This window comes from Hemicordylus capensis, chromosome 12, assembly GCF_027244095.1.
Source record: "Hemicordylus capensis ecotype Gifberg chromosome 12, rHemCap1.1.pri, whole genome shotgun sequence".
Lineage (NCBI taxonomy): Eukaryota > Metazoa > Chordata > Lepidosauria > Squamata > Cordylidae > Hemicordylus > Hemicordylus capensis.
Window position 1 is genome coordinate 12,338,608 of NC_069668.1, and position 24,728 is coordinate 12,363,335.

General features: G+C 46.1%; 1 protein-coding gene across 9 annotated transcripts in view; it reads left to right on the forward strand.

Moving 5' to 3' along the window:
• Positions 1-24,728, forward strand: part of LOC128336036 (autism susceptibility gene 2 protein-like) — a 447,244-nt gene that overhangs the window by 128,875 nt on the left and 293,641 nt on the right. For all 9 annotated transcript variants that reach the window (XM_053275140.1, XM_053275134.1, XM_053275136.1 and 6 more), the window contains 2 exons: positions 15,937-16,032; positions 24,067-24,102. In XM_053275140.1, coding sequence (XP_053131115.1) covers positions 15,937-16,032; positions 24,067-24,102 — 132 coding nt within the window. The remainder of the gene's footprint in view (positions 1-15,936; positions 16,033-24,066; positions 24,103-24,728) is intronic.

A 24,728-nucleotide genomic window follows, 5' to 3' on the forward strand; every position in this document is an offset into this window, starting at 1 on the left:
ATTGAACAGGCCTTGCTGAAAGAGAACCAGCATGGGTTCTGCAAGGTCAAGTCTTACCTCACTAACCTTTTGGAGTTTTTTGAGAATGTCAACAGGCATCTGGATAAAGGTGAGCTGGTTGACATAGTATACTTGGCCTTCCAAAAAGCTTTTGACAAAGTGTCCCACCAAAGGCTAAGAATAAACTTAGCAGTCATAAGGGGTCAGGTTCATGTGTGGACTTGTAATTGGTTAAAGGACAGGAAACAGAGAGTAGGAATAAATGGACAGTTTTCACAATGGAGGGAAGTAAGAAGTGGGGGTTGTGCAGGGATCTCTACTGGGATCAGTCCTCTTTAACTTTTTCATAAATATCTAGAAGTTTAAGCAGTAAAGTGTCCAAATTTGCAGATGACACTAAACTTTTTAGGGTAGTGAAACCCTAAACAGATTGTGAGGAGTTCCAAAAGGATCTCTCCAAACTGGGCGAGTGGGCAACAAAATGGCAAATGTGGTTCAGTGTAAGCAAGTATAAAGTGATGCATATTGGGACAACCCCCACCCCCAAATTCACATATATGCTGATGGGGTCTGAGCTGTCGGTGACGGACCAGGAGAGGGATCTTGGGGTCATAGTGGACAGTTTGTTGAAAGTGTTGACTCAGTGGGTGGCAGCTGTGGAAAAAGGCCAATTCCATGCTAGGGATCATTAGGAAAGGGATTGAAAATAAAACTGCTAATATTATATTGCCCTTATACAAATCTATGGTGCGGCCACATTTGGAGTACTGAGTACAGTTCTGGTCACTGTATCTTAAAAAAGAATATTGTAGAACTGGAAAAGGTGCAGAAGAGGGCAACGAAGATGACCAGGGGCCTGGAGCACCTTCCTGATGAGGAAAGGCTAAAGCATCTGGGGCTCTTTAGTTTGGAAAAGAGGTGACTAAGGGCAGACATGATTGAGGTGTATAAAATTATGCATGGAGTCGAGCGGGTGGACAGAAAGAAGTTTTCCTCCCTCTCTCACAATACTAGACCCAAAGTTCATCCCATGAAACTGCAGACTGGGGAATTTAGGACCAACAAAAGGAAGTGTCTTTTCACACGGCGCATGAGAAAATCTCACTCAGTATATGGGCAGCTTCCGATGTTCCTAAGTATCAAAAGGGGGCTTGTGGGCCCAGGGCCCCAGATCGTTTCAGTAACTCGCAACGCCCCTGCTTCTTCGGAAGCAAACTTCAGCCATAAAGCTCATTAGCACATAGCTTTCCCCCATGGCTCCATTGGAAAGTCCCACTTATTTTAAGCCCCCAGTGCTGGAGTATCCCCCATGTGGGGTGTGTGTGTGTGTGTGTGTGTGTGAGAGAGAGAGAGAGAGAGAGAGAGAGAGAGAGAGCATGCTTTCCCTTTTCCTGAATCGATAGAGATCTCCATCCTACAAGTATTTGCTTACCATGTTATGGCTTCACATGAGCCGTGGTGGGGTTTGACCCTGAGGTTTTGTGTCTGCTGGTAGATTTCATTACAGCCCTCTCTCGCCTGCAAGGCCGGCCAAATCCTTGCTGCAAAATCCTCATGGAAAATAAGTGGCAATTTTTTTAAAAAAGGCGAAACTAGAGGCGGCTTGAGTGGCGGCGAGTGCGGCTTTATGGAGGCTGGACAGCCCCAGAGATGGCACTTGGCACGCCAGCCCGGGCTGAAGAGAGTGTGAGTGAAAACCGATACAGGCATAACGATTCTGCGGCACAAGCAGGGGAATAATTTAATTAATTGCACTGAAATTTCTTTGATGAATAGTTATGTGGTAATAACTATGGGGTCGAGCAGCAGAATGAGTTTCAGCTTTTTAATGGGCTGGCACAGCTGCAGTTTTGGAAGGATTCCCGATTCGGAGCGGTTTCTCCCCCACCCCACTTCTTGTTTTATTTTGGGTTTTTGCATCGTATTGCCTTCTGTCCATATGTTGTGCGCTCCCAGCCACGCTTGCTGCTAGCACTCCTGTCTGCAGTCCTGAGTGGCTGAGATCCCGACTAAGTCACTCAGCAGTCCTACTTGGGAGTTGCTCTAAAGCCTGGCTGACCGTATTTACATGAATAGAAGACAGCTCTGAATGTAAGACATCCCCCTGAAAAACAGATTAAATACAGCTGATACCTTTATTTACCCCAAAGGAACAGGACTCTGCATTTGAGATTTCGAACATCGAAGAATGTGTGGGGAGTGGGGCAGAACTAGTCTTGGATTCGAGTAAATACGGTAATTTTGATAGGGCTACTCAGAAGTAATTGAGTCTGCAGGTTAGCCAGTGTGAGGTGAAGCCAAGTTGCCTGTGGATGTCACTCTATGGAAGATTGTAGAAGGGAACACTTTTGGATAGATGGGTTGGGAGGGCAACATAGTGCAGTGGTTAGAGCAAGGGTGCTCTAATAACTGGACCTGCAGTTCCACGTGACATGGGAATGCGTCCATAGTCGAACTGTGAGTTGCAGTGGGTGGGGTTGTGTCTGTGCTCCCTACCAGGCCAGGAAGATCCCTCAGAGCTCCTTAGAGTGGGAAAGAGGAAGTTACAGCACCGATCCCCACCTTCTCCACCTACTCAGGCCAACGGCCGACTCACTGGGCGACAGCCAGCCTGCACCCTGATCAGGAACCAGCCCCTCATCGTCAGCCAGGGCTGCCTTATATAGTCAACCGGCGAAGCTCTCAAGAGATCCGGGACACAGCTTAGATCTTGTCCTGAGATCTCATGAGAGCTCTGGGAACTCCTGTGCTTCTCGCTTCCCCTCCAAATCATGCTGTTCATGGTAGTGACTCCTGCTCTGGGCGGTCATGCTGCCTCTGTCACTCAAGGTGAGGCTGACGGATGAGATCTGCACAGCCACGGATGTGCCTGGCTGTTGTGCGGGGCCCCCGCTTTCCCCTCCCACTCCCGTTGCGGCCCGACACTAACCTACCTTGCAGGGTCATTGTGCCGATTCAATGGGAGTGAGCAATGCCCGCTCCCTTGACTCCCTTGAAAGAAGGGTGGGGGTGAAAATAGAATCAGTAAATAAATCTGGGAAGGTTGGGCATGTTTAAATAAAAAATAAATGAATGAAGTTATCTCTACCCACGCTCTCCATAAAGGTAAAGGTAAAAGTGTGCCGTTGAGTCAGTGTCGATTCCCGGCGACCAGAGAGCCATGTGGTTTTCTTTGGTGGCATCCAGGAGGGGTTGACCATTGCCATTCATTTCATTCAGCCTTTAATATCCCTGATTCCACTCCACTCCCTTGTCCTTGCATACCATAACTCTTTCCCTTGTATTCTACATTGGCCAGTGGTGGCAGCTGCAGGCAGTAGGGATGTGTGAACTGGCTCGAGCTCAAGCCTATTTGGTATTGAACTGCTCAGGCTTGAGGGCTCACCCTCAACCAGGACCGGGCCTGGTTCGGCTTGATGTTGAGCCAAACCCTCTCCACCGCCCCCAGTGGCTCAGGGCCAATTTGGGGGTTCTAAATATTTTTTAAATCTTTTTAAACTCACCATGGCAAGTCTGGTGGCCTCTGGGGGTGGTGTGGGGTGGGGGTGGTCATGACCCAGGCCACGCAAATGGCCAGGGTGAAGGTTTGGCGGCCTCCAAAATGGCTGCCGCCACTGAGGAAAAGGCCGGAATGTCTAGCGGGAGGAGAGAGAGACTAAGGAGAATTCCTGTGGCTGTGCCAGCACTCCCCAAGGCTGCTGGACCCGCGGCGGTGAGAAAAATACATATACAGACATACATACGTGTGTGTGTGTGTATATAGTTTTAACCCGCCCGAACCAGCTCGAATTGTTTGGACTCGAACTGATCCGGGCAAACCGATTTTGTGCACACCCCTACCAGCCGGGGGGATGAGGTCAGGAGCTCCTCCCGGAGGCTCAGAGGCTCCGGCACGACAGGTTCTTTGTACCTATCCGCTCTCTTACAACTCCGCCCCTGGGTAGCAGTCTCTGTCCGCCTCACGGGGGAACTGCCCCTTCTGGTAAAAATTGCACAAGCCGATCTCACCAGCCCATTCCTGCTCTGCTCCACATCCGCAGGCAAGCTGAAAGGAGCCCTTCCACTTTGCACAGTTTTACGAGGGCCCTTGGGAGCCCGGCGGGAGGAGCCCCAGCGACTTCAAAGTAGCTGCTAATGAAAAACGGCGGCTGTGACAGTGTTGCAAATGAGCCGCAGATCCGCTGCCCCCCCTTTCAGTCTCCGAGAAGAAGAAATGTCTCGAGTCGTAACGGGTTGGGCGTGAATGCAAAAAAAAGAATTAGAAATGTTCGGCGCCGATTTTTGTATATATATTTTTAAAAAATACCCTCGCTTTGTAGTGATTAGCAGGGGCCTGGTATAATTTTAGATATTCTTTACAGTTTATAAATATGGGCCCATAAAAAGCCCAGGAAAGCAGGGAGCTGTGACTTTAAGCCATTAAGAAACCCAGCGGTTTGATAAAATAACAGGAAACAGACAATTTATTACGAGCAGCCCTGGTAGCTCTGGATTATCTATAAAACTTTTATGGCCCTCCCCAAGTGGCGAGAGACCATAAAACTTGCCTGAATGAGGGACTTGTTAATTTACTTGTTAAAGCAAATTAAAAATTTATAAGCGCTTTTAGGTAAATGAGATCTTCTCTCATTGCTGCCCTGGCGGGGTCCGGGAGTCCTCCGAGGGGAGAAAATGGCTGCGCTCAAACATCACAGCAGAACAATAAAATGCTCTTAAATTGTTTCATTTTATTGCGATGGAGAAACACAGCTGTTGCCATGGTTTGCTGGGAGCGACTGGGTTGATGGCATGGTTGTGTTTCTGGCTGGTTAAAAGGAAAGTAGTAACGCCCCTTTCCTTCATCATGAGGCTTCCCCCCCACCCCCTTCAGTAGCTTCCTTCCTGCTCTTTAGCCATTGCATGGGTAAAGCCATCTTGCATGGGGTGCCATCTTGGATCCATCCATCTGGAGAGCAGCTTCCTGCCAGCTTCACCTCAGACAGAATCTTTCCCTGGGTCTCGTACACACTTGTAACACAGTCTATGGATATATATTTTCATGAAATATGATATGCCGCTATTGCAGGCCTGCTCAACTTAGGCCCCCCCCCCAGCTGCTTTTGGACTACAACTCCCATAATTCCCAGCCACCGTAGGCAATAGCCAAGGATTATGGGAGTTATAGGCCAACATCTGCAGCAGGGCCGAAGCTGAGCAATCTTGAGCTATTGCCAACCATGCAGGGTCATTAATAGTAGTAGTAACAATAATAATGATAATGATAATTAATAATAGGTCTGGAGTCTCTCCAGGAATTGACACCAGTCTCCAGGAGACTCTTGAAAGCCATCCTAGAGATTTGAATGGCTTGATTTTGTGTGGTGTGTGTGGAGGGGAAAGGTCCAGTTACCACTGCCACCGGCTCGTTTGGTGGTGACTTGTGACTGGGCCTTCTCTGTGGCTGCCCCAGGGCTCTGAAATACATTCCCTTTTGAAATAAGAGCACCTCCTTCTCTGCTTGTTTTTAGGAAGAACCTCAAGACCCATCTGTTTTCACAGGCTTTTAATTGATTTTTTAAAATGTTTTTATCTTTTGAAGTTGTATTTACTTGTTTTTTGTGAATGTTAACTGTTTTAGATGGCTTTGCATTCGCTATGTTTTAACTTTGTGCACCGCCTAGAGATGTCTACACCAGGTGATATAGAAATGTGAGGGATGGATGGAGAGATTAGAAGTAGAAGTAGCTTTCTTTGGAACTGGCAGCCCTTCCCTCCCCAAAAGTTCTTGTCTATTTTGACAAACTGGAGGATTACTGTTGGGGAGTTTTTGGTTCATCCATTCCTTGATCCCGGCCAGTTTTTGAATGGGGCTTTAGTTACTTGGATACCAGTCCTGGTGTAGAGGTGAGGCTGACAAAACAGCCAGCAGCAAGAGCCCCGAAAAAGCAGTCTGCTCTTGCCTCTCTGGACATAATATCTATTTCATTGAATGATTACTATTCCTGATTCCACTCCACTGCACTGCCTGGCCCTTGTATACCACAGTTCTTTCCCTTGGATTTTACACTGTCCTTTAATTCTTTTTAATCTTGTATTTCTGGCTGTCTGATTAGTATTTATAGCCGGACAAGGCTGCATGGCGTACATGTTTATTAATGACATACATTATCTTAGCAGCCTGTTTGTAGGATGCTGTAGATAAGGGCACACTCTTTCAGGCAGAATTCTATCTGGTACATCTTCAGCAAGGGGCTGCCCAGTGCACCACTTGAATTTCCGGCAGGAGATTTAAGATATGACATGCCCTTTGGGGGAAACACTGTAACAAGCATGAATTGTCTCCTTTGTTAAGCAAGGTCTGCCTTGGATTGCATCTGGATGGGAACGCTGTAAGATATTCCAAAGCCCCAGTGGCCTTTGGTTGGGGATTATGGGAGTTGAAGTCCAATAACATCTGGGGGCCAAACATTGAGGATCCCTGTCTTAGGGTATGGGGCCGTCGCTCAGGAGAAGAGCATCTGCGTGCTTGTGTGCAGAAGTTCCCAGCTTCTCCCTGGCAGCATCTCCCGGTAGGACTGGGAGAGACTCCTGCCTGGAACCTTGGAGAGCTGCTGCCATTCAGTGCAGACAATACTGAGCTAGATAGACCAATGGACTAACTTAGTATATGGCAGCTTCCTGTGTTCCTAAGTGGCAACCCTGTGAAGGAGGCCCATATATGTGTACCAGATACAGGGCAAGTTTCTGCCTGAGGTGAAGCTGGCAGGAAGCTGTTATCCAGTTTCCAACAAACAGATATTCCTCAGGCTCATCCAGCAACAGACATTCATTCATCAGAGGCATCTAGCAACAGATGGAAATTCATCAGGGGCATCGAGCGACCAACAGAAATTCATTAGGGGCATCTAGCAATAGACAGAAATTCATCAGGGGCAACAGATGGAAAGTCATCAGGGGCACCTAACAACATTTGGGAACTCATCTGGGGCATCTAGCAACAGACAGAAATGCATCAGGGGCATTTAGCAACATGTTGGTGGGTGTGCACAATTCGTCTGCGATATGCTGACCAACCCTGCCTGAGCCATTCTTGAGTCATCCTTTAGCATTTCCCTTCAAGCAGCCAAGGCTCCCCTGGCTTCTAGATGCCCTTCCTGATGTAAAGATGGAAGGATTCGATGGTTCATTTCCGGCTGCTCAGCTGAAACCCCCTGATATCGCAACCAGTTCCAAGGAGCATTACCTTTGATGAACGCCACCCAGAGCTCGTGTCTTCCATGAGCAAAGGGATCATAAATCAGGCCATAAATATAGGATTTTCAATTGCCTTTGAAGAACCTCTTGCCCACATGGTTCCCATCACAAAGCCTTTGTTGGCTTTGAGTTTTGAAATGCATATTTTGGCTCTGGCGAAACTGCATTCAAGGCCCGCTTTCTGAAACGTTCACATCTGAAACACTCCCATCCTTTCCCCCACACCCCTGCCGCTGCCCAAAAGCCTAATAAAAAGAGACATGGCACTGTTACAAGGGGTTAATCCCGGCATTTCAAAAGTTAGACATAATTACGAAGCAAGTTCCTTTCTGAAATCCCAGCGATAGATGCACATCAAAGCCATTGGAGGGGTATATTTATGCCCCTTGGTACGGACGGTCTCTGCAAGCACTAGAGAAGTATCCTGTTGATTGCTGATTGAAAACAGTTGTTAATTCTCTACTCCACTAAATTCCGAGTTGGGGAGGAAAAAAAACTTGCCTTAACAAAGAACAGATTGGCTAGAAGCAAGTCCTCACGGTGTGGAAATTAATGGCAGATGCCTATGCCGATAGTTAAAATGTTTCATTAGATGCTAATGTCTTGCTGTGTTTTTAATTGTTCAGAAATTAGCCTCTAGAATATTAAAACCATCTGTTTCTTATCATGATGAAACAGAATACTTAAATAGTTATTAATTTTTGTGGGGCTTCTTTTCCTTACCCCCCCACCAACCTTTTCCCTGTCTACACAACTTTGATCTCTTGTGATTTCAAGGGATGTTGGCGGCGGAAGACGCGGTGTGTGTGTGTGTGTGTGTGTGTGTGTGTGTGTGTGTGTTTAGAATTAAAACACCTCGGCGCCCAAAATATCTCCCCTCGATGTGCACCGCCCATATTTGGCATGCCTGCTTTCTTCCATAAATTATTGCCCACTCGGGACGAGCTGACACTTTTTAAATGTGCGGTGGGAAATACACTGAAGCTTGCAGAGCCTGTGTCATGTTTGATTTAAGGTGTAACGTGGGACACTTTTCGGATGCTGATGTTCTCTTTGGGTTCCTGATGGGCTCATTTGAAGATCAAACACACCGAGTGTTGGAAAATATTTATTGCTCATCCACCAATGGAGATGTTTTGCATCTTTAAGTCTGTGGGGGAGGGGGGTTGCAAATGATTAGGAAGGGGGAATTGCTCAGTGGTGGAGGACCAGCACTGCATACAAAATAAAGCAGGTTCAGTCCCTGGTACCTCCAGGTGGGACTGGGAAAGAACCTATAGGAACATAGGAAGCTGCCATACTGAGATCAATGGTCCATCTAGCTTAGTATTGTCTACACTGACTGGCAGCGGCTGCTCCAAGGTTGCAGGCAGGAGTCTTATCTGGAGTTGCCAGAGAGGGAACTTGGGACCTTCTGCATGCAAGCAGGCAGGTGCTCTTCCCAGAGCAGCCCCATTATCCACTAAGGGGAATGTCTTACAGTGCTCACACGTCACCTCCCATTCAAATGCAAATCTGGGTAGATTCTGCTTAGCAAAGGGGACCATTCATGCTTGCTACCACAAGACCAGCAATCCTATCTGATGATCTATGATCCAGACCTTGGATCCATACCTGTGATCCATACCTCGGGTGACCCATGCCACTGGGACAACCCACAAGAGAAGAACTGGTGGACAGAAGAGAGCACCTTTACCGTGATTCAAGGAGGCAGCCCTGCCTCTGTCCCCTTCAACTTGGAGAAATCCTTTGAGGACCCGTATTGGTGGAGGCCCCCCAGGGTTGCTCAAGGCAGTGCTTATGAAATTGGGACAAGGTGGCTATAAGGAACACGGGAAGCTGCCATACTGAGTCAGGCCATTGGTCCCTCTTGCTTAATATTGGCTGCATTGACTGGCAGCAGCTCTCCAATGTTTCAAGCAGGAGTCTCTCCCAGCCCTTGAAACTGTCCGGGATTGGTGGCATTTCAGGATTCTTACCTTGGCAAAGACCCTGGCTCAGCCCAAAGCAGGTTAGGGATCATGTGAAAGTGCTTCTCTTCTCCCATGAAATAAAGACTTATGTTTTCGGTTGTCTCCAAATGCAAACCAGGGCAAATATTGTCTAGCAAAGGGGCAAGTCACGCTTGCCACCACAAGTCCAGCTTTCTAGTAGTAGTAGTAGTAATAAAAGGGAAGTAGGCAGATTCGTTCTTACCAGAACATCCATATTTTAACTGCTGTGACTGTAATGCATGATGATGTGTTTAACTGCAAGCTGTAGAATCCATGGGAAAGAGGTGTGGTCTACAAGAATAAGGCAGTGGGTTTGAATCAGGAATATTAATCATTTGATGCAATAGTTACTATGTAGAGATAGACAACTCCGGACAGCTTTTCGGGGCTCTTGCTGCTGGCTGGCTAGTTAGCCCTGCCTCCACTCCAGGACTGGAATACAAGTAACTAAAGCCTCATTCAAAAGCTGGCCTGGATCACGGAATGGTTTATCCAAAAACACTACACAAACCACCTTGGAAAAAACGATCCCAAAGGCGATATCTACAAGCACATGGAGGGAAGAAAGGGGTGTGGGTACTGCGGTTCTATATGTTGTTGGAGAGACACAGCAGAGTGTATGAGAGAGTGTAAGAAATGGCATATTCTCGATGCCACATCAAAATGGAAAAGGCCGGGAGGCGACCTGCTAAGAGAAGTATGGAACGGAGTGCTTTGGGCAATTGCGACAAATGAAGTGTATTTTGGTGTACTTGAAAGGCTGAATTGCAACAAAGTATAGGTTTCTCCTGACCCTTTGCATTCTGATGGCTGCACAGTGAGAAATATCACTGTTAAAATTATACCTTGCCATGCAGGCTGTTGCATCAATCAGCCTCCTCTTTGTGGGTTCAGGATTGTGGGATTGTACGCAGAGAGCACCACACTCCATCACAGCGGTGAAGATGAGCCAAGTTGGGTTCCATCCCCATTTCCCTGCCTTTCAACTTTTCTCCCTGGCTGTGTGGAATTCCTCTTGCCATGTCCACCCCTTCCAGATTTTTCCAGTGCCAAGGTTTCAGCAAGAAGTTGGTTTTTATCTGTTTTGTGTGTGTTTGTTTTTGACCATTACCAAAAACAGGGAATAGGAAAAACTGAATGGGTCACTAAAAGAAGAATCCTTCTGCTTATGAAATTCTGGATAGAGACATTGACTCTAGGGGTTTTCCCAAATTGAATTTTCAGATTTGATTCGAATTTGAATTGAAACTGGTTGATGCAATTCAAATTTGAATAGAATTGGCCTGAAACAGGCCGATTCGATTTGAATTCTAAGTGATTCAATTCACATTTGATTCTGTTCGGCCTCGTTTGACCAATCAGGGCAACTGACTGTTGTTTTTTTAAAGCACCAAAATGTCCCTAAACAGTCGAATTGATTCACTTTAGAATCTGCCCAATGCGATTCAAATTCAGATCGCATTATCCTTATTGGGGGTGATTCAATTAGAATCTGAATTGTTTGAATCAGCCAGATTTGAGATGAATCGATTTGAATTTGAATCAATTCGCACATCCCTAATTAACTCTCATATTTTTTTTAATTTCCAATTTCTATGTAAGGAGAATAGAAGTATCCAGTGAGGAAGAGCAGCCATTGGTTGAAACGCGTCTGGTTACAATTAAATTGTTTGATATCATCTTCTTTGGTCACTACTGGATCAACCAAGACTTTTGGGGGTCCCTTTTGGTGATTACCATAAGATTGTCTTCATTCCCCTTTTTCAGACAGAACTTGGTTACTGGCAAAATTCTCAATGGATGCCCTATAACTACTTTTATGAAATCTAAATACATATTTTTGTATATATGTCTTAATATAGTTTTTCATCGTGTTCTATAAGACTTAGCTGTGGTAGAGATAGGTTTCCATGTATATATGAATTGCATGTAATATTAGTTATCTTGTACCTCCCAAGATCTAAATAGATTGATGTATTCATTTTGGATTCCCCTTGGAATTCAAAATGAATTCTATTCTTATGTTCTTATGAGGAGGAGGAGGAGGAGGAGACGAGGAGGAGGAAGAGGAAGAGGAAGTAGTAGTAAATGAGCCCCTGAGGGTTAAGCTATTAACTTGAAAACATAATACTATTTTCAGCCATCTAGCTGTCTGGCTGTATACATTATTCAGGCAGTTAGAGTGGGCTTGGTGTTGACTTACAAGGAGATAATAGGGAAGTTGCAACCGTAATGACACAAACAGGGCGAGATCAATCAGACCAGGAGATGTCTAACACCAACAAGCAGCAATTAAGCAGCAATCAAGAGCAATTGGGCCAATCGTTGATGCCCTTTTAACACTGATCACCGAAGCCCGGATAGCAAAACCTAATAAGTCCTTAGCAGTTTGTCAAGAGCTGCTGTTTCTCCATCCACTCTGGTGGGAGAGTACCAGGAGAATATCTTCTTTATAATGTAATAAGGTGAAGGGAAGAGGGAAAGTTTCATTTAAATCCAGTTCCCTCCCTCTCTCTCTCTCTCTCTCTCTCTCTCTCTCTCTCTCTCTCACACACACACACACACACACACACACACACACACACACACACACACGGAAGGTGATAGCAGGCATGTATTGTCCCCCTTTGCTAAGCAGGGTCCATCCTGGTTTGCATTTGAATGGGAATCTGCATGTGTGAGCACTAGAAGATGTTCCCCTTAGAGGATGGGGCCACTCTGGGAAGAGCATCTGCATGCTTATGTAGCGGAAATACTACACTCTAGGTTCTTTCTAGGTAGAGGCCAACACAGTTTCCGTCAGATTCAAAGCACTTTATTATGTAATAAGAATCACGGCCGGGCCTTCACCTAACACACACAGGTGATGGGTGAAGAACCCCACAAAATGGTGGTGACATATTATATGCTCATCTTTATGTTAATATCTAGTTATACATAGCTCTTGTAAACTGAGCATTCTCCCCTGCCAGAAGGACCAATCATGGTTCTTCTAGACAAGATACATTATGGTCCCAACTACGCATATAGGCTCTTCAGAGTACAGTAATCCCATTGTTCATTGTTCCCCCAAGCCCCTCCTTATCACACATTCCAAAAATCATCATCCTAAACAGTAACTTTGGTTCACTTTCTCATCAGGGATTTGAGGCCTAGTAGTCCAGATTTCTGCTACATGCAAAAGGGCCCAAGTTCCCTCCCTGGCAGCATTACCAGATAGGGCAGAGAGAGACTCCCACCTGCATCCTTGGAGAAGCTACTGCCTGTCAGTGTAGACAGTACTGAGCTAGATGGACCAAGGGTCTGACTTGGTATATGGCAGCTTCTTATGTTTCTGCTTCCAAAGGGCCATAAGAATACATTCATTCCATGGTCATTTGGAAGGAACCAGATCTTTTCAGTGGGCATTCCCTGTCATTCATTTTGGTACATTCCCTAGAGCATCTGCTTTGCATGCTGAAGGTTCCAAATTCCTTTCCTGGCATCTCCAAGATAGGGTTGGGTAAGACTCCTGCCTCTGCAGCCTTGGAGAAGTCACTTCCAGTTTGGGTCAGAGGCAGACTGCAGCACCGTGAGTGGGAGATGTTGCTCCAGCAGCTGTCAGAGGCAGACTTCAGCACCATGGACAGCTCCATGGGAGATGTTGCTCCAGCAGCAGTCGGAGGCAGACTTGGCCCTTAAATATCTCTGAGCTCAGGCTAGCCCTCCTGGACTTTGCCTCCTTGCCTAGAGAGCAGAAGCCCTAAAAGCCTGGATTCCAGCAGCCCTCCTCCTCTGTCTGATCCTGCCTAGCCTGCTACATATACTGATGTGCAGACATTGAGGATTGTTAAGATGTGGGAGGGGCCAGCTCTTTGTGGGCTCAGCCTTCAAAGGGTACCATTTGTGGGGTGGTATCTCAGGGAGCTACCTTTGAGTTTTTTCAGGCTGTAGCCTGGTATCAACTAGACTTCGAAAAGAACATTCTCCATCTGACATTCCTTCACTTAGTCTTCAGCTATAGGAGATGAGTGTATTTTGGAACAATTTTCCAACAATCTCTGCATTTTCTCCCCTCAGTTTATTTCACACAGGAATAATTTGAATTTGCCTATGTATCCGTAGATGGCTCCTTGGGGGCATTTTAACAAGGTATCCATAGCTCCAGAACTCTCAAAAAGCATACTTTGGCAAGGGGAACAATCAATAGAAACTTTAAAAAAAAAAAAAATTGCGTAAGTGGCTGATTCTGTTTAATGAACAAAATCACATTTTGTTCTTTTGTTATTTCCTGAGATTATTTCGAATATTAGATGGTGTATCCGTATTTTATCGGGTTGTATTTTGGATCCTGCTATGCTTGGTTTGTGGGGGGCACCATTTCTGGAAAGGATTGCATGTTAATCATTTGGATTATGGGGAATATCCGAAGAATATTTTAGAGCTCGGCAGAACATTCTCAGAATTTCCTGCCCTGAGAATCTTGGGAGAATTCCAGTCTAGTGCCAACACTCAAGTGTGGGCCTAGTGCTGATCTCGCCTCCTCAGGGGTCACCCCTCATGGAAGGGGCCATAACAAGAACCCAGGTAGCAAGGGGAGGCATACCTTGCAGCTTGGCTCCCTCAGAGTTGACTTTATTCTCACTCGCAACTAGCTTTGTTCCTCCACATTTCTGAGCTTGGATGTTGTGGTGATACCCTCTGGCTTCCCTGAAAATTACATCTAGAAAAAGAAAAACCAGCTCAAACAGCCACTCAAGGGACAGAAATGAAAAAAAAGAGCTACTGCCTAATGGCTAAAAGTTGGTGCCAAGAATAGACAGACAGTAGTCTCTGTTGAGCCTTGGGGGTGACAGGAGTTGTGTTAAGTCTTTGACAGAAAGCAATGGGAACAGTGGCCACAAATTTCTTGGCTGGGTGTTTAAAGCTGGCTAACAACATAATGAGATCAGATCCCCAGTGGCTAATGTCGAAGCAGCTTGGTACAGAAAAATTAGCCATTCCAGCAACAAGGAACACATATTATTGATTTTATTAGCAATGACCTGTAACTTGGATCAAGAACTGGCTGATACCTGCATAAAGAAGCAACTACTGGATGTAGTGTGTGTGCTTGTGTGTGCGTGAACCTTTTTTATAAGGCCCCTTGGATTTCTTTGAAAGTAAAGTAAGATTAAACTTTTTGAAAAATAAAATACTGTATTTACCTGAATCCAAGACTGGATTTCCCCCAAGTTGTTTAATGTTACAAATTGGGGCTTCATCTTAAATTCAGAGTCCTCTTCTTTTGGAGTAAATACGCGTGCAGATATCCTGTATTTTACCTGTATTTTTAAGGGGTTCATTCAGAGTTGTCTTCTATTCGGATAAATATGGTATCTGAGAACAGCAGCATATCTGAGAGCAAACACATGCGCAGCACACTAGAAAGTAAATTTACACCCATGAACCTATCCTGTGGCTGTTTCACTGGTTGCCAGTTTGCTTCCAGGCCAGATTCAGTGTTGGTTTTGACCTTTAAAGCCCTACACGGGGCTGGGGTATCTATTGGACCTCATTCGCCCATATGAATGTGCCATGGCTTTTCGCTCATCATCTCAAGCCCTGTTCATGGCCCTGCCATTGACTGAGATCTGGTTAGCAGGGATAACAGACAGGGCCTTTTTGATTGTGCCGCCTCCCCCCCAGCTCTGGAGTGTTCTCCCAGAAGAGCTTAGGGTTTAAAGAAAAGATCTTAAAACCAATTTGTTTACAGAGGCTTTTAAATGTGTTTTACTACAACCTGATGGGTTTTTGAGTTTAATAGGGTTGGTTTTGATTGTTTTTATTCTACACTGTGTTTTATTTGTTTTGTGCTACACTTCATATTGCTTTTATTTTTTTATTGTTCTGAGCCACCCTGAGCAGTATTGTACTGGAGGGCAGGATATTAGCAGGTCCCCAGCTAACTGAGCAAAGAGGCACATTTTAAAAGTGGTGAATCTCTTGTATTTAGCAGGGGGAGAGCAACTGGCCCTATCCATCCCCAGCACTGCATCTCTCCAGTGGCTGTTGCTGGTGTTTCTTAATTTTTCTTTTTTAGATTTTGAGCCCTTTGGAGACAGGGAGCCATCTTATTTATTTATTTATATCTGTGTAAACCGCTTTGGGAGCTTTTCTTGAAAAGCAACAGATCAATATTAATAACAATAACAATAATAATAAGCAATAAAATTACAACACGTCAATTACAGAAGGCCACGCTACTCGGGACAGCATGAATACTACAACAATATCTTTAATTTTTCTTTAGTTATCCTAGACCCTTGGAAATGGCCCAATAATTAAAGTACTAAATCCAGTCAATAACATCTGGTATACTATGTGAAAATATCATCATCATCATCATCATCATCGAACACTAAGGCACCAAGCCATTAATTGTGTGACATTTCACACACTGTAGAGACTGTGTGAGTGTTGTGTGTGTATGTGTGTGAAATCTATCTATCTATCTATCTATCTATCTATCTATCTATCTATCTATCTATCTATCTGAATGGTAATATTTTGTATCTTTTATGTCATCTAATATCTTTTCTAGTATAAGAAATTGTTTTTTTAATGTAAAATATACCGCTTCTGTCAGAAGACGGTGCCCGAGGAGGCTTACCTTGGAATGTTTGCATTAGGTGCAAGTGTCTGAGCTGAGATGTAAAATGGGTGACTTTATTTATTTCTCATTGTGCAGCTCAAGCCCGGCCAGAACAGCTGCCGGGACAGCGGCAGCGGCAGCGAAGAGTCAAAAGGATTCCATCGGAGCAGTTCCCGAGAAAGGCTCAGCGACGTAAGTATGACCACTGCACCGCACTGCGTGAGGCCCGGCTGTTGGCACAGGTTTGGGGAAAGTCATACCATTTTGAGGCGAATGGTAAAATCTCAAGAGCTGACATCCCTGGGGTAGGGGGGAATGGGGTGTGGGCCACAGTAATCTATACCCACCAGGAGAACCTGATCTACTGGGGAGGTTGGCAACCTCTTTCTTAATAACGAAACCTTCACATGCTTTGCTAGCGTGGCAGAAATTTAAGCAACCAGCCTGCTTTCCTTAGTCGTCTCACGATCCCCAGCCAGTGGAAGCATTTCCTTGAAGCATCCATGGCAATGAAGCCTTTTCATGGAAGCATTCCTGAAAATGAATCACTCTCATGGAATTATTCCTTTTCATGGAAGCATTTCATGGAAGCATGAGAGAGAAGTTGGCCATTGGCTGCAAAAGGGTACCTTCACAGTGGGAAAGGTCCTATAGATTTTGGAGGTGTTCCTCATCACAAGACTTGTAAACAGCTTCAGACTGGAGGCTGTAGCAGAGCTGGTCTTGTGGTAGCAAGCATGAATTGTCCCCTTGGCTAAGCAGCATCCACCCTGGTTGCATTTGGATGGGAGACAACGTGTGAGCACTGCAAGATATTCCCCGTAGGGGGTGGGGCCATTCTGGGAAGAGCCTCTGCTTGCTTGCATGCAGATGTTTCCAAGTTCCCTCCCTGACATCTCCGAGATAGGGCTGAGCGAGACTCCTGCCTGCAACCTTGGAGAAGCTGCTGCCAGTCTATGTAGATAATCCTGAACTAGATGGATGAATGGTCTGACTCGGTAGAATGCAGCTTCCTATGTTCCTATTCCACCCTGGCATCACATCTTCCTGGCATGGACAAACACACCCACGTATAGGCAAGACTCTCCAGAATACAGTAATGAACAGAAAACTTGCCCTCTGATAGATGAAGGCCGATTAATTAGCCAACAGCACTTGACACCGCGGTGATGAATCCACGCTGAGTTCCGTAAACCTTGCCTCCTCCGCCATCCCCCACGCCTCTTTCTGCTTGTGTAGGCTTTGGGGAACTGACAACTTGCTTTCTGTTTCCTGGGTAAGATTGCCCTCAGGGCCCCAAAGACGATGGAGCGGCCTGCCCTTCCTCTCCTTATGCAGAGCAGCTCAGCGTCACCAATTCTATCTCATCAAAATCTCGCCTGCAGTAGAATTCATTCAGCTGCGATTTTGCTCTGAGGCAAGATGGCTGCTCCTTCTGTTTATCTCAGCCTGGAATTCAACATGGCCCCCACTTTTCCTCCCCTTGCTTATTAATATTTCTGTGCATTTAAACACATCACTGAGTCTGACTCTGTCTCCTCCCCACCTCCTCCCCTGCCTTTTTATAGGCCCTCACCCCGTCTGACACCCCAGTTCCAAAATATTCTTTGCAATGACAGGAACTGGCAAACGGACTGTAGGAAATAGGTTTGGGAGCAGATGCAATATTGAGAATGCTGACGGAGACAGCACATCAGGAGAACAAGTAAACAATTAAACAAGAAATGCACTCTGCCGTTTGGGCTGTTGCTGCTGTGGACGGCTGAGATCTGTGAATTATTGTCAGTCGCTCCCTGAAAACATTAGCTTAATGCACAGCCATAACAGGAAAGGGATTATTTAGGAAAGTGAGCCAAAACAAAACAAAACAAAACAAAACAGAAAAGAGAAAATGTAGCAATGCTTGTTTGCAGATCATGTGTGGAGATCTTGGGGGCTGAAGATGGTCTTGGGCATCCCGCTGCAAAAGCAGAGGAACAGAGAGTACTGAACAAAAAAACAGTCATCCCTTGACAACCGCGAGGGTTCCGTTCCGGCAAAACCCCGCAGTTGGCAAATTCATGGTTGGGGATCCATTGGAATGATGGGAAACGGGGATTAGGGGACCTGAGATGGCAAAAGGACCCAAAAATAAATTGGGGAGGGAACCAACCGGCACCCCACACACACACACACACACACAAATTCCTTAATATCACCAAGAGTCACACAGAGGAATGAGCAGATCGAACCTCTAGGAATTCCCCCCCCAACAAAAAATCACCCAAAGGCACTTTAAATCACAAGGAGAAGCAAGAGGAATGAGTGGATTGAACACCTGAACCCCCCAAACTCGCTACTCACCCCGAATCACTGAAAAAGGTGACCTGGGTATCCGCGGTTGGTGAGACCAGACACAATTTCCCATTTGTGGCAGCATTTTTTTCTGTTTTTACGCATTTATTGATTTTTTTAAATCTTGTTAAAGGCGGTATATAATTATACATTTTAAAACGTTACAAATCCCATTATCCCCAGTCACGATTTGGTCTATCCCTACTCAAGACCTTGGGGACACTGCAAGTTTTGATCCAACAACATCTAGAGACCCAAGGTTGAGAACCCCTGATTGAGAAGGGTCGTGGGGGCTACCATTCAACATATGGGACGAGAGCTGGTCTTGTGGTAGAAAGCATGCATTTTCCCCTTTGCTAAGCAAGGTCCACCGTGACTTGTATTTGAATGGGAGACTCCATGTGTGAGCACTGTAAGTTATTTCCCTTAGGGGATGGAGTCGCTCTGGGAAGAGAACCTGCCTGTTTGCATGCAGAAAGTTCCAAGTCAACCCCCACCCCACCCCAGCATCTCCAGACAGGACTGAGAGAGGCTGCTGTCTGTAAGCTTGGAGAAGCTGATGCCAGTCTGGGTAGACAATACTGAGCTAGATGGACCAGTGTTCTGACAAGGGAGTGTCCTATGTGTAGCAAGGGGTAATGGTCTAATCATGCTAGTCTTGTGGTAGCTCATCTTGTGGTGGCAAGCATGAATTATCCCCTTTGCTAAGCAGGGTCCAGCCTGATTTGCATTTGAATGGGAGACTACATGTGAGCACTGGAAGGTATTCCCCTTAGGAGGTATAGCTGCTCTGGGAAGAGCATCTGCATGATTGCAGGCAGAAGGTCCCAAGTTCCCTTCCTGGCAACTCCAGAATAGGGCTGGGAAAGATTCCTGCCTGCAGCCTTGGAAAAGCCGCTGCCAGTCTGGGTTGACAATACTGAGCCAGACGGACCAATGGCCTGACTCAGTATATGGCAGCTTCCTAATGTAAACAAGACAACACTGAGCTGGATGGAGCAAGGCTGTCATATATTAATCGCAGAAGGTAACAGAATTGCCCCAAGTCTCATTTTGAGAGATTTCAGTTGAATGAACCTCCGAAGAGTTTGGCTGGGAGTTCTTCATCCCCCCCCCCCCGCCCGCCTCCTTTCCTCTGTGCTTGTTTTTGTGTACGCGGGCATCTGAGGCCAGGGTCTGCCGACTCTTTGTTGCATTATGTTAATGCCTCGGCAGCGCAATCAAATTCATGTCGTAATTAAAGCTGTCAGTTGGAAGGCAAGCCAATGGCGGCGAAAACACAGCATAACAAATGAAGTGAAATGCGTCGGCATGTAGCTATACAATGCTTCGCCAGGCATGAAATTAAATAAGTAATTTGATGTTGACATCAGAAATTGAAATGATACCCACTGTTCCTTCATTCTGTCAGACCTGCATAAACAATGGGCAGGGCGGGTGCGTGTGGAGCCAGTCGCTTCCCCGATCTGGGCCCCCCTCATAATTCACAATATATATGCAAAAATGCCACGACGGGCCTTCCGGGACCCGAACGATGGGATTGCTTTGGGTTCTCAAGGAGCGGCTTCATCTGTGCACCAGGGCCAAAACACTCTTCACTTTTGACGACGTGGCTGGGGAGATTGCCGGATCTCCCAGAGATGGCTTTCTGGTGCCCAAGGCGAAGACTGGCTTGGGCGCCCCACCCCATCACCCGTGGGGGTCCCCTTCACCTGGCTGGCCGCCCACTTGCTGCCCTCGCTGCTCTGCCGCTCCTGCCGCTTCTGGTGTAGCCGCAGCACCTTATTTATTTATTTTATTTGGCATTGTTATATACCATCCACTACCCAAATCTCTAGGTGGCTTACAGTAATGAAACAAACCAAAAAGATTAACCCATTTAAAACACGCACACAATAGTTGAAACCATCTGTGCAATTCGACTGCAAACTAGAGCCGTGCACCAAACAAATTCCCCCCGATTCGTTTCAAGTTCGAATTGAATTCCGAACCTTCATTTCAAATCCAAAACAAATTTGAATCCGGTCCAAAAATTCCATTGAATTTTAATCAAATTCAAATCGATTCGACCCTGTTTCAAGGGGTCTGAGTGGGTTTTAAAAGGTGTCAAATGGCTCTCGAATCAGATTCAAATTAAATTTCAAAAATTTAATAGAATTTGAATCCAATAGCCCCTTTAAGGGGTTATTTGAATTGGATTCAAATTACCCAGATTTGAGTTTAATTTATTCAGATTTGAATCAATTTGTGCATTCTAATTGTGCAGCGGGCAAACGGCTTGCCTAGTGAGCAAGAGGTTGATGGTTCAAATCCCCGCTGGTATGTTTCCCAGAATATGGGCAGCAGCGATATTGGAAGGTGCTGAAAGGCCTCCTCTCATTCTTCACGGGAGAAGGCCATGGGAAACCCCTCCTGGATTCTACCAAAGAAAACCACATGGCTCTGTGGTCACCACGAGTCGACACCGACTCGAGGGCACAACTTGACCTCTACCTGTACTAAAAACGTCAGCTAAAACGAAAAAGCTTGGCTGAAGAGATGTGTCTTTCGTTGTTTCCTAAAAGCCATCTGGGACAGAGCAGCTCTAAGCTCAGCAGCAAGTGGATTCCATAGCCCGGGGGCAACTGCAGCAAAGGCTCACCTTTGAGTCGCCACCAGATGAGCCGGCGACACCCTGAGACAGACCTCCTCGATTACCTTGATAGGCGGCAGGGATCATCACGAAGAAGGCGTTCTCTTAATGACATTGTCACACCACAAAGTGGAGGCAGCCAGTAAGGAGAGGAGGTGGGCAGGCGAGGAGATGTACCTGCCCACTTGCATGCCCACTTGCTCGGAAGACGGGAGGCAGCCGCCCATGGGGGTGGGCTGGACGGGGGACCCGGGTCCACAGTGTCACCCACACTGTCGGCTTCTTCCGGGCTCTTCTTCTTATGCTTGTTGCTGGTGCTGACAGCAGTGGGGCAGCAGGCAGGCGTGCCCCAAAGGGACTAGACTTTTGACTCACGGGGCGGGTCAGCCCTGAACGTTTGATCTCTCAGTGGGGTACAAAACAACAATTACACTGATATTAAAAATTTAATTTTTTAAAAAATGACACACATTCGGTGCAGCAAAATATAGATAGCCCAGCCACTACTTGTGCCCCAAACATATGCTTCTTTTATATTAACAAACAAACAAACCCACAAGTGTTTTGTTTCCTTCAAGATAACCATTCCCTCCCCCTTTAACCAACTCTGGGGAATACATGGCCAAGCACATACATTGTTAGGGAGAGAAAGAGGAAGATGCTGCCCAAAGGAGAGCTGGTTTTGTGGTGGCAAGCATGACTTGTCCCCTTTGCTAAGCAGGGTCCACCCTGGTTGCATAGGAATGGGAGACTAGAAGTGTGAGCAGATATTCCACTCGGGATGGAGCTGCTCTGGGAAGAGCAGAAAGTTCCCAGTTCCCTCCCTGGCAGCATCTCCAAGATCGGGCTGAGAGAGACGCCTGCCTGCAACCTTGGAGAAGCTGCTGCCGGTCTGTGTAGACAATCCTGAGCTAGATAGACCAATTCTCTGACTCAGTATAGGGCAGCTTCCTATGTTCCTATGTAAAGCCCTGGGTCTGTTTTCCTTGAAAATGAGTCAGGATGCGATGGATTTTCCTTGGCTCCTCTCCTCCCCCTCCCCACTTTGCGGCCATAAAACTAAGTAGCTGGAGTCGAGGGCATTGAATGCCAGCATGTCATGGAGGTTGGCTGATGTGTGTCTGTTTAGTCTCAGCACCGGCTGAAATGCCATCATTAATTCATTACCCGGCTGCCTGTCAAATAAATTAGCAATTACCCCCACCGCCAGAGCCTGGAATTTCAGTAAATAGCACGTTATTGTTGGCGAGCTGTTGAGAAATGTAGTGGGGAGGTGGGAGTGGGTGGGTCTGAGGGATTAAACGTGGACAACGTGTTTCTTTCAGTGGCAGATGACAAGGGGCAAGTCGTAGCTGTGCGGTGACGAGAACCAAAGCAGCCGTGAAAAACTAGAGCGGAACCTTTTGGGGAAAAATATGGAGGTGGTAATGAGGGCGGCAGGGTGTTGAGAGGGGAAAGCCGACTCTGGTGTCCCGCTTTGCCCCCATCATGTCACTCCTTCCCCAGTGTTGGAAATGGGAAAGCCATCGCTTTTCAAATTGAAAAAAATAAAAATAAAATAAACTTGTAGATTATTCTTAACAGAATGATTGGTAGATCATTCATTAGCGCACTGGTCCCTAATGAACAGCTCAGAGCCCTGAATCTCATCGGCCCCCTCCCTCCTCCATGAGCTCTTGTCTTGCAGTAGCAAGCATGAATTGTCCCCTTTGCTAAGGAGGGTCTGCCCTGGCTTGCATGTGAAAGATGACGTGTGATGAGGCCGCTCTGGGAAGAGCCTCTGAAGACCCCAAGTCCCCTCCCTGGCAGCATCTCCAAGATCGGGCTGAGAGAGACCCCTGCCTGCAACCTTGGAGAAGCCGCTGCCAGTCTGTGAAGACAATCCTCAGCTAGATAGACCAAGAGTCTGACTCAGTAGAAGGCAGCTACTTATGTTCCTACATAATTGAATATTGGACCACAGTTGATTTGATTGCCTTTCTTTCTGTCTTCTGTCACAAGGAGTATCTCCTACCTGCAAACTTGGAGAAGCCACTGCCAGTCTGGGTAGACAATCCTGATCTAGGTGGTCCAAGGGTTCGACTCGGTAGAAGGCCGCTTCAGATGCAAAAGCTCCTAGCCTCACCTAGCTTTCTGCTGCTTCTACCTTCATAGGACCTGTATTATAATACTATAATATTATTCTTGGGGATGTACAACTGGGTGTAATGATCAAAAGGCCACTGGGGGCCAGGCCCCATATCATTTAATACTTAGCAACGCCTAACCCATCCAACCACAATACAAACAATGCTATGGTCGCATTTCAGGTTAAAGAAAGCAGTAAGTGAGTATGTTCATCATTACTAAATGTATCTTTCGAAAAAGATACAAAATGTGACCGTTTTTTAAGGAAGTGAGAATTATATATCTGGTCTTCTCTAGCTCTTATAGAATAAGTAGATGTCATCATCACAGAAATATCTCCAATCCTAAAAAAACCATTCAGATAATAGGAACCTAGGAAGCTGCCATATACCAAACTAGACCCTTGGTCCACCTAACTCAGTATTGTCTACACGACTGGCAGCGGCTTCTCCAAGGTTGCAGGCAGGAGTCTCTCTCAGCCCTATCTCTTTGGAGATGCTGCCAGGGAGGGAACTTGAAACCTTCTGCAGGCAAGCAGGCAGGGGCTCTTCCCAGAGTGGCCCCATTCCCTAAAAAAAAACCTCTTATGGTGCTCACACATGCAGTCTCGCATTCAAATGCAAACCAGGGCAGACCCTGCTTAGCAAAGGGAGCAATTCATGCTGGCTACCACCAGACCAGCTCTCCTCCCATTTGGAAATAATGGAGGATTTATATTCTTTTCCACGGTTCTGCTGTAAAGATCTTGGCAACAGTTAATACGTTGGTAATCATTTCTAAATCGTCTTTTCCCCACATCTTTTAAGTCATTCCATAGAATTCTTAAAGGATTCTCAGGTAACTGATAACTTGTTACTTGGCTAGCACAGAATGATATCAACTGTGAACATTTGATTTTAAAACATGTCCAGAAAATGTGTGGATAATCTACATGTGGTTCTCCACACCGCCAACGTCTATCACAAGGCCAACGATGTATTATTTTCAATTTGTATGGTGTTAAATATGTTTGGTGTAATGTTTGAATTCTCTTTTAAATTCATACAAATCAGGTTCTTAGCCACATCTCTGAGAAACGTCTCTGGTTTGTTTATTTATTTAGTTAGTGATTTTTGCTTTGCATCTCTTTACAGAGTTCGGCTCCATCCAGCTTGGGGACAGGCTATTTCGTAAGTGGATCTCGACTTTTTAAGCATGGTGGGGGTGACAGCAAGGCTCAAAATGTGACCTGACGAGACCAGTTTTCAGGGGCCCAGTGGGCTCAGTGGGCACGGATATCATTCTGGTGAAGCCATGACTGTAACCACCTGGCTGGCCTCCACAAAGGTGGTTAGTTATTTTAAACTTGAATGCTTGTAAATCTCTTCTGATGCGTCCATGATCTTCCTGTTCCCTCAAATCATGGGTCTACCATCGTCTTTGCTAAAAAGAAAGAATGTCTTGGGGAAAACACTTACGTAAGGACCAAGGAGAGATTCTCCAGATGTTGGGGGAACACAGCTCCCATTATCCCTGGCTATTCACCATCATGGCTGGGGATGATGGGAGTTGTAGTTCCGCACTTGGGGAGTCTCTGGGTGGCTGCGCCTGGTCTCCCCTCTCCTTCACATGACACCTTTTCTTCTCAACACTGCAAATCCAGATCATTACTGCAGAAAGGTAAGAAGACCTGCTTCCTGGACACCTGGGAGCTGGTTCAAGACTACTCAGGACAATATACTTCTTTTCTAGGGATGTGCACAAATAAAAAATCTCTATTTGATTTGCGTTTGAATCAAAATGTGCTGTTTCTATC